A 10,000-nucleotide genomic window follows, 5' to 3' on the forward strand; every position below is an offset into this window, starting at 1 on the left:
AGTGGTCGGAGGAAAGAAATGGGTGATTGGGAGAGAGAGAGGTAGAGAGAGAGAGAGAGAGAGAGAGAGAGAGGGGGGGGGGATATGATAACAATTTTATTGAAATGAGGGAGAATGAATGATATATATGTAGAGAGTCAGAGCCAGAGAGCCAGAGAGAGAAGGGTGGGGGGGGGGGAGATAGAGAGAGAGAAAGAGAGAGAGAGAGAGAGAGAGAGAGACAGAGAGAGAATTGACCATCATGCCATATGCAATGGAAACCTGTGTCCTTCAGTAACAACAATGGATTCCATTGGAGTTTCTCTCTCTCTCTCTCTCTCTCTCTCTCTCTCTCTCTCTCTCTCTCTCTCTCTCTGTGTGTGTGTGTGTGTGTGTGTGTGTGTGTTGAACGTTAATGGCTTTCTAAACTAGAGATAATTGTAAAGATAAAATGATTAATAATCCAATTACAAGGCCATGCTTGAACGGGCAGCCGTTACCAACGACTCTTGGGAAGTGGAGGGATATCATGGTAGCCGTCATAATGAACGGTTGGGAGTGGCCTTACACTAGAATACTCTTCAACAGTCGTAACGTCACTTCCTTCCTAATGACGCATGGTAACTTAGTAACACTGGCTCTAAACTATCGGAACAATGGCGGATCATGTTTTGACTTTTACACATTCTGATCACAAGGCATATGAAAAGTTCTAGCCAGCATGAAGAATAAAAAGTAATGATTTTCTTTGTTTAGAACCAAAATGGCCGCCGTTGCTGGGCGCCATGACATCAGACTACTGAATCCAATTTGAAGCGACTTTTTTTTGGGGTCGTGGATAGCTCAAACTGTAGAGTCACGATCTCCCCGGCCAGGCGGAGTTGTCGTGTACTTGTAAGGTCGCTGGTTCGAGCCCCCATCGCCGCCGCGAAGTTTTTATTCTCTGTTGTCTTCTGTCAGTTTCCTACTTACTTCATTTCTTGTTGTTATTGGATTAAACGTTAAGGTGGATTCACATTGACAACGGACCCCCCCCCCACCCCCACCCCTTTAAACCCCATTCTCTCCACAATGACCACGACCATGCCATAGTCAGACACAGACACAGTCCATTGCTCCATAACATACAGTGTATGTCTATAATAGATAGTTCGAAAATGACGTCACTCAGTTCTTTGTTATTGTTTTTTGCCATCCGCGTTTATGAGTAATGCTCACTGAACTGCATTAACCTGACTATAAACGTTCAAGGATACACATAGTTTTGTGTGTTGGTCCGTTATACTTCCGGATGGCAATGTTATGAGCTTCTTAGCCAAGCGCATACTATCTATACACTCTAGATTGTTATGGTATAGAGTAAAAGCCACACGGGAAAGTCGTAGAAAAAGGCCCATAAAGCTAACAGCCTGTTGCATGCCCGTCCCGTGGTGAGTACGTGAAGTAAGTGAGTGTGAGTAGCGAGGGAGGTTGTTGTCAGTGAGTGGCGAGTGCCCACTTGTTGATATGCACGTGCGAAGATAGCGATGATGAGTAGTTCACAGTAGCGTTCATAGTGAGTAGGTAATTGTCTAGTTTTATGATTATAGGATTTACACCCTCCTCACCCACCCCTCCCCATCTCTCTCTCTCTCTCTCTCTCTCTCTCTCTCTCTCTCTCTCTCTCTCTCTCTCTTTCTCTCTCTCCCTCACACACATTATCTATCCATCCATCCATCCATCCATCTATCCATCCATCAATCCATCCATCCATCCATCTATCTATCTATCTATCTATCTATCTATCTATCTATCTATCTATCTATCTATCTATCTATCTATCTATCTATCTATCTATCTATCTATCTATCTATCTATCTCTTATTCTCATTAACTCTCTCACTTCCCATCCCACCCCCTCTTTCTCTCCCTTTCCTATCTTTCGCATTTGCATCTCTCTCTCTCTCTCTCTCCCTCTCTCTCTCTCCCTCCCTCTCTCTCTCTCTCTCTCACCCACACACACACACACACACACACACACACACACACTTAAATGGACATCTTTTACACGCTGTTCACAAAGATTCCCTCATCGACATGATATTGTCCTGACGATTCAATGCATGAATGAATGAATGAAGAAATCAATGAATGAATGATTGAATGAAGAAATCAATGAATGATTGAATGATTGAATGAAGAAATCAATGAATGAATGAATGAAGAAATCAATAAATGAATGAATGAAGAAATCAATGAATGAATGAATGAAGAAATCAATGAATGATTGAATGATTGAATGAAGAAATCAATGAATGATTGAATGATTGAATGAAGAAATCAATGAATGATTGAATGATTGAATGAAGAAACCAATGAATGAATGAATGAATGAATGAAGAAATCAATGAATGATTGAATGAATGAATGAAGAAATCAATGAATGAATGATTGAATGAAGAAATCAATGAATGAATGAATGATTGAATGAAGAAATCAATGAATGAATGAATGATTGAATGAAGAAATCAATGAATGAATGAATGATTGAATGCAGAAATCAATGAATGAATGAATGATTGAATGAAGAACTGAATGAATGAATGAATGAATGATTGAACGAAACTGAATGAATGAATGAAGAAATCAATGAATGAATGAAGAACTGAATGAATGAATGAATGAATGATGAAATCAACGTATGAATGAATGATTGAATGAAGAAATGAATGACTGACTGAATAAATTATTGAATGAATGAAAGAATGAATGAATGAATGACTGAATAAATGATTGAATGATTGAATGAATGAATGAATGAATAAATGATTGAATGATTGAATGAATGAATGAATGAATAAATGATTGAATGAATGAAAGAATGAATGAATGAATGACTGAATAAAAGATTGAATGAATGAAAGCATGAATGAATGAATGAATGAATGACTGAATAAAAGATTGAATGAATGAGAGAATGAATGAATGAATGACTGAATAAAAGATTGAATGAATGAAAGAATGAATGCATGACTGACTGAATAAATGATGAATGAATGAAAGATTGAATGAATAGACGGATGGGTGAATTGAGTTATCCATAGATAAAAGAACGGACAGATTGAATATCATTCTTTTTTAAAGGGGGAAGGGGGGGGCGGGGGGGGGGGGGGATATATGAATGAGGAGGGCCGTTCGAACAGCCCACACCCCCATCCCCACTCCCACTCGCCAATGCTCAATACGGCCACTTGTGAGAGTCAAGCGAGAGGAGTGTTGATTATGATGTTGTCGGCCAACACAACACTTACACACACACACACACACACACACACACACACACACACACACAACTTACACACATCCGTGGCCAATACAACACACAACAAACCTATCTAGACAGGCGTGAGTATGAGATTATAACACGATCTCACTCACTCTTACAATGTTTGAAATGATACCGGAATTTCGTCTTTTATCTATTTCTTACTTACTGTTCAACCTCAAATTTCACTGATGAAGGAGCTATCCCGAAACGTATCGTGACCAAATGAAGGATTCATCATCATCATCGTAATAGATTTTTCTCATAGATCAGTGGGATCGTTGATTGTGTTAAAGTTAAATCTGTGATTTAGAACCTTCAGTGCTTGTCGTATGCCGGGTGCTTTTCATGTTGATGGTTCTTACTACTACAGGTACGCCCTTGGTATGACTGAAAGTTCGTCTTCAAATGGCCTTGATGTCTATTCTATGAGTTAAGTAAGACCTTTCGCTTCTTCATCTTCCCATGGGGATGCCTCAGCTGCCTCTCTAGTCGTCTGTGTCAATTCAAACTCCTTCCACAGTTCACGGCCTTTTCCTGTGGATACGAATGTCAGAGCTCCCTTTGATTTTAGTTCTTTGTTGTCATGAGATGTTTTCGATATTTATTTAGGAAATAAATGTGAGTGGTCTCCCTTTATATTTCTTTTGTCCAGATGGGTTATTGTTTTTTTTTTGGGGGGGGTTTTTTTTAAACAACAAAACTTGAGCTTTTATATAGAGCAATTTCCACTAAACGTGCTCAAAGCGCTTTACAAAGGGTCCCTGACCAACAGCAATAGAGAACAAAACAACACGCCTGTTAGGCGATGTTACAATTTTTCCGACAACGCTGTTAACGGCCAGGTACTCATTTTATACCTGAGTAGGTGTGAGTAAAGAGTCTTTTCCAAGGACTCAGCTATGGGCCGAGCGAGCCTCGAACCCAGAACCTTCCGATCTGAAAGCGAGTGTCATACAACAAGACCACATAGCTGCACACAAAAAGTAAAAGACAACTAAAAACTGGGAAAAAAAAAAAGAAAACAAAAATATATACAATAAACATTCAATTTATTTATATTCTTTTCTCTCCTCTCCAGAAAAATCTGCCGCCATTGCAAGTGCCCACCGGAAGTCCATGACATGTCGCTAGGTGGCGCCGATGACGACACGGGGGGCGTGGCCGGAGGAGGGGGCGTGGCCTCGGGGACGTCCAGCAGACGGAACGGACGTATTCCTCGGGATGCCAAACGGAACTCGATGTCCGATGACGACAGTGGATGTCCTCTGGAGGAGTTTGCTTGGGTTCCTCCTGGACTTCCTCCAGAACAGGTAAGACCCGTCTACCTTTAAAATGTTCTTAAATTGAGATTTTATATAGAGCAATATCCTCTAAACGTGCTCAAAGCGCTTTACAAAGAGTCTCTTATCAACAGCAACACGTGACATAAAGAACGAGACATGACATGACGCCTGTCAGGCCATAATACAATTTTTTTTCCGACTGAGACAACGCTGTTAACGGCCAGGTACTCATTTTACACCTGAGTACGGTGAGAGAATGTGAGTAAAGAGGTTTTTCCAAGGATTCAACTATGCTCCGGGCGAGACTTGAACCCTAGAAAGAGGAGAGCTCCTCCTTCTAGGCTTGAACCCAGGACCTTCCGATCTGAAAGCGAGTGTCATACCACTAGACCACACTGTACTAGACCGTAGCTTTGTATTTGTATGGAACAGCGTGGGCCAGCGGTATCGAGTTTAACTCCCATTGCGTTCTTGTGGCTCTCGCCCTAGCTTACTTTGCAGCGCTGAACTGCGGCTGACGCTTGGGTTATTCCAGTCATCCCTTGGGCGTTGGAAGTTGGAAGCGGTTTATTCCTGTGTTTGTGTTTGTGTATGCGTGGATCGGGAAATAGAGATCAGCCGGTCACTGATTCGGATAAGTGTGTGCGCGCGTGTGTTTATGTATGCGTGTGTGTTTGTCTATATATATATATGTGTATGTATGTATGTATGTATGTATGTATGTATGTATGTATGTATGTATGTATGTATGTATGTATGTATGTATGCATGTGTGTGTGTGTGTGTGTGTGTGTGTGTGTTGAATGCGATGTTTACTCCAAGTAATGAGTATTTCAATCACCAACCATCATCGTCCCACCCCTTTGTCAACTAGGTATACACATCCCAATGGTGTCGCCAGCGTCGCTTTTCATCAGTTTTACTTTTTCAACGTTTATTTTTTTAAAACCAATTGACTGTCAGACGCTGAAAAAATCACGTATTTAAAAATAATTGGCCAGAAAACTCGTCCTTCAATTATCGATCGGTGTAATCTTGGCAAAAACTCTCAAACCTGGGACTACGCGAAGTCTTCAAAGAATCCCAGGTTTGATAGTTTTTGCCAATAGGAGGGTCATTAAAATCGATCGATATTTGAAGGACGAGTTTTCTGGCCAAAATTTTTAAGTACGTGGGTTTCAGACCACGACAGAGAAGCAGATAGTTTAACCATGTCACGGGGTTGTGCAAACAAAACGTCTTTTTACTTCACCATTCACCTCCCAAGTTGTTATTTCAAGAATTTGCTGTATAGAAGGAATGGAGTTGACGTCACTCAGTTCTTTGTTATTTTTATTTTTATTTTTTTTTTGGAGTGATCTCACGAAATTATAACAATCTACTGTAGAAGGAACGAAATTGACACAGACCGATTGGGCCCTTTATGATTTTTAGTCATTTTCAGATAAACCTGGTTTGGTTTACACAGTAGTAATATTAACTCTATTATATTTTACTTGCGGCTTTATAATATCATGACCCCCAACCCACCCCTCCCCCTCCCCCGCCCCCTCCATCCTTCTGACTCTTATCTATCTATCTATCTATCTATCTATCTATCTATCTATCTATCTATCTATCTATCCATCCATCCATCCATCCATCCATCCATCCATCCATCCATCCATCCATCCATCCATCCATCCATCCATCCATCCATCCATCCATCCATCCATCTATCTATCTATCTATCTATCTATCTATCTATCTATCTATCTATCTATCTATCTATCTATCTATCTATCTATCTATCTATCTATCTATCTATCCGCCCATATATCTATTTGTCTATCTATCTACCTTCGTACCTACCTTACCAGTTCGTTTTCCATAAATAAAGCAATATTTCCCCATTGTCAATTATTTATCTAGAAATATGTCAACATCCTTTTCTCGATTTCCCAATGAAACTCAGAATACCAGCTACAATTGAGTCTAAAATAAAGTGTCTATTCGTCCCCCCTGACAGAAAAAAGAACTATTATGTTTATCTATCTGAAAACTCCTTTCACAACCGAATGGTGACTGTAGCGAGTCGTCCTCTTGATGTCATGCCCCAGTGTTTATCCAGCTTTTCACCCACCCAGTTTTCATTCACTCACCCAGTTTATTTCATTCAATCACCCAGTTTTTCATTTACTTATTCCGCTTTTCTCTCCTCTTCTCTTCCACTTAAATCGCCAAAAGTAACTGTGGGTAAATATCGGGTCTTATTATTATACAGTGTAGGAAACAAACCTTTGATTCGGGTTGTCCTGTTAAGAGCTGGACTGTGTCCTTGGGGCAGACACATAATGGGATGGAGTGGCCCGTCTTTTCCAATGCGCCTATAGTGGCGAAAGTAATGTAAACATGCTAATAATGGGGAAAGAGGCGGGCGGGATGGTTAAAAAGGCACATTGAAATATGTGTTGTGTAGAATAGTAGAAGATAATAATATATAACAAGATGCCCGTTTGTTGCAATGGTCCCATTTTGTAAGCCCCCAATTGGCCTCTTGTGTCCGTCAAAGACTAAGGCAATGTTTACTGTTGTTTGATTTGGTCTCCAGACACTATGTATGTGCATATTTATTTCAGGTCTGATAACCGGACGCCATTATGGGCTTGTTTTAACATTATTGGAATGGAGAATATTTAGGTCTGGGTTGAGAGCATTTCCATCACAACATTTAGCCCATACCATTTGGGTTATCAGACCTGCAAACATGTACACGTCGTCTCAGCAGCAGAACAAGGGTTTGATGGAGGAGAAAAAAAAAACAAAAAACAAAAAACAAAACAAAAACAACACACAAACAACAAAAACAATAATAATAATAATAATAATAATAATAATAATAATAATAATAATAATAATAGAAATTTAATAATAATAATAATAATAATAATAATAGTAATAATGATAATAATAATAATAATAATGATGATGATGATGATGATGATGATGATGATGATAATAATAATGGTTATGAAGAGATGATGATGATGATGATGATGATGATGATGATGATGATGATGATGATGATGATGATGATGATGATAACAATAACAACAACAACAATAACGTCTAAGGGGAATATCTCGGTAATGAAATGACAGAATGTCCATCGAGACATCTCCACTCCTTTTCTTCACATCTTTGTTTAAAAAGTCATCACGTGGTTTGCATGTTACTTGCAGTATGTTCTTTGATAGGTGGGGATTTCCGTGAAATTCAGCAGACGACGGAAACACATGGCCGATGTTACGTAAACAGTTTATTTAAAACTGCTTGTACTGTTATGTTACGTGTAGGATGGCTGAGCAGTTTCGTTATGGTCAAACTAGTGCGCGATGCAGAATGCAGTCGTCACGTGACAACCACGTGTTGACGAGAAACAAAACATATCATATAGATAGTTCGAAGTTGACGTCACTCAGGTCTTTTTAATTGTTTTTTTTATTTTTATTTTTTTTTTTTTTTTTTTGCCATCTGCGTTTATGAGTAATTCTCACTAATTTGTATTAACCTTCCTATAAACGTTCATGATTGCACACAGTTTTGTGTGTTGGTCCGTTATACTTCCGGATGGCAATGTTATGAGTTTCTTGGCCAAGCGCATACTATCTATTAGATAGTGTGCGCTTGGCTAAGAAGCTCACAACATTGCCATCCGGAAGTATAACGGACAACACACCAAACGATGTGTAACGTTGAACGTTTATATACTGGTTAATACAGTTTGGTGAGAATTACTCACAAACATGGATGGCAAAAAACAATAACAAAGACCTGAGTGACGTTATCTTCATACTAACTATAGTCATAAAGCGGGAATGCGTTTGACTATTTCATCGTGGTTTCTTGGTTGTCTAGCAGGAGAATGCTTGAAACAGACTTTTTAAAGAAATAAATAAATAACAAATTATACTGTATTTTATTTTATTTGTTTTCCACTTTCATTTGTTTGTTGTTGTGCTGACGAAGGGTTTGTACCCGAAATGTCCATTGTCGGTATTGTTCCCATCCGCAGCCTCTCCGTTGTCGCTCTTTCAGCCAATAACAACAACAACAACCACAATAACAACAACAACAACAGCAGCAACAACACGACAACAACAACAACAACAGCAGCAACAAGAACAACAACAACAACACAACAACAACAACAACACAACAACAACAATAACAAACCATACAACAACAACAACAACAACAAACAAACAAACAAACAAAACAATAAAAACATTGTCGTCGATCTGGTTTTATTATTTTTTTTTAAAAGGTTTTTTTAAGTAATGTATTTATGTATTCATTGTTTGTGTTTTTGTTTGTTTGTTCCTTGATTTGCTGAGGAAGAGTTTTGAGCCCGAAATGTTCCGTGTTTGGTTATTTTGTTCTTTTTAAAATTGTTTTGGAGCTGTTATATTCATTTTAAAAAATAGTTTTTTTTCTTTTTACAGGGATAATTGAAATTCTTCGATACCGCTCCCAAAACCCATAACAAAGTTTTCTCGGCCTTTCCCATCTACATTTTTATCGCTGGGGTGTGCCGTCGTGGTGCTCTAGGATTGTATTGTCTTTGGGAGGAACGGAACGGAACAGAATTTATCGTATTGTATTCTATGATTGTGTTGTATTGGCTGTTAACAGAACGATGAGCTCACGATGTTACAAACAGATCGATTACAAAATGGTTGGGGGGGGGGGGGGCGTTTTGCACACGTCTTTTACGGTTATGGCTCTCCTTTTGCTTTTTATTGGCATTGAGATTAGCTACGTATTTTGGGCCGATGGGGTTGCTTGGATTGGTGGACGGAATGAAGTGTTGGGGTGGGGGGGGGGAGGGGAGGGGGGGGGGGTGCTTTCCAGGGAAAGATGTTTCTGGATATCGATAGAAAGATAGAAGCGATTGTTATTGCTGCCGCCGTACTCCGGGGGGAAGGGCAAGGGGTGGGGGGGGGGGGGGGGAGTAAATATTTTGCTCTCCAGAAAACCTGCCCTCCAATAGTCTTCAACAGTCGTACTGTCACTTCCTTCCTAATGACGTATGGTAACTTAGTAACACTGGCTCTAAACTATCGGAACAATGGCGCACGCTGTATGAAATATTTCCCCGGCGAGCTTAAACGCGTATCCAGAGGTAAAAAACCCCATCAATTTGATCATGTATTGACTTTTACACATTCTGATCACAAGGCATATGAAAAGGGAATGAAAAGTTCTAGCCAGCATGAAGAATAAAAAGTAATGATTTTCTTTGTTTAGAACCAAGATGGCCGCCGTTGCCGGGCGCGTGACATCAGACTACTGAATCCAATTATCAATTGATAAATTTGACCCGTCGATTTATTGTCAACAAACTCTTAAATCTGTGATGTCCCAGGTAGGAGGTTCGATCCCCAGTCGC

General features: G+C 39.6%; 1 protein-coding gene across 5 annotated transcripts in view; it reads left to right on the top strand.

Annotated features, from left to right (window-relative positions):
- The window catches only part of LOC144975266 (uncharacterized), a 221,062-nt gene that overhangs the window by 178,327 nt on the left and 32,735 nt on the right, over window positions 1-10,000 (top strand). For 4 of the 5 annotated variants that reach the window (XM_078919190.1, XM_078919194.1, XM_078919192.1 and 1 more), the window contains one exon: window positions 4,365-4,596. In XM_078919190.1, the coding sequence (XP_078775316.1) occupies window positions 4,365-4,596 (232 nt within the window). Of the gene's footprint in view, window positions 1-3,507; window positions 3,657-4,364; window positions 4,597-10,000 lie in introns of those variants that run through there. The other variant, XM_078919191.1, reaches the window with a different exon arrangement.

Source organism: Berghia stephanieae, chromosome 6 (genome assembly GCF_034508935.2).
Source record: "Berghia stephanieae isolate SIO BIC M18660-M18661 chromosome 6, UCSD_Bste_1.3, whole genome shotgun sequence".
In the NCBI taxonomy this organism is placed as follows: domain Eukaryota; kingdom Metazoa; phylum Mollusca; class Gastropoda; order Nudibranchia; family Aeolidiidae; genus Berghia; species Berghia stephanieae.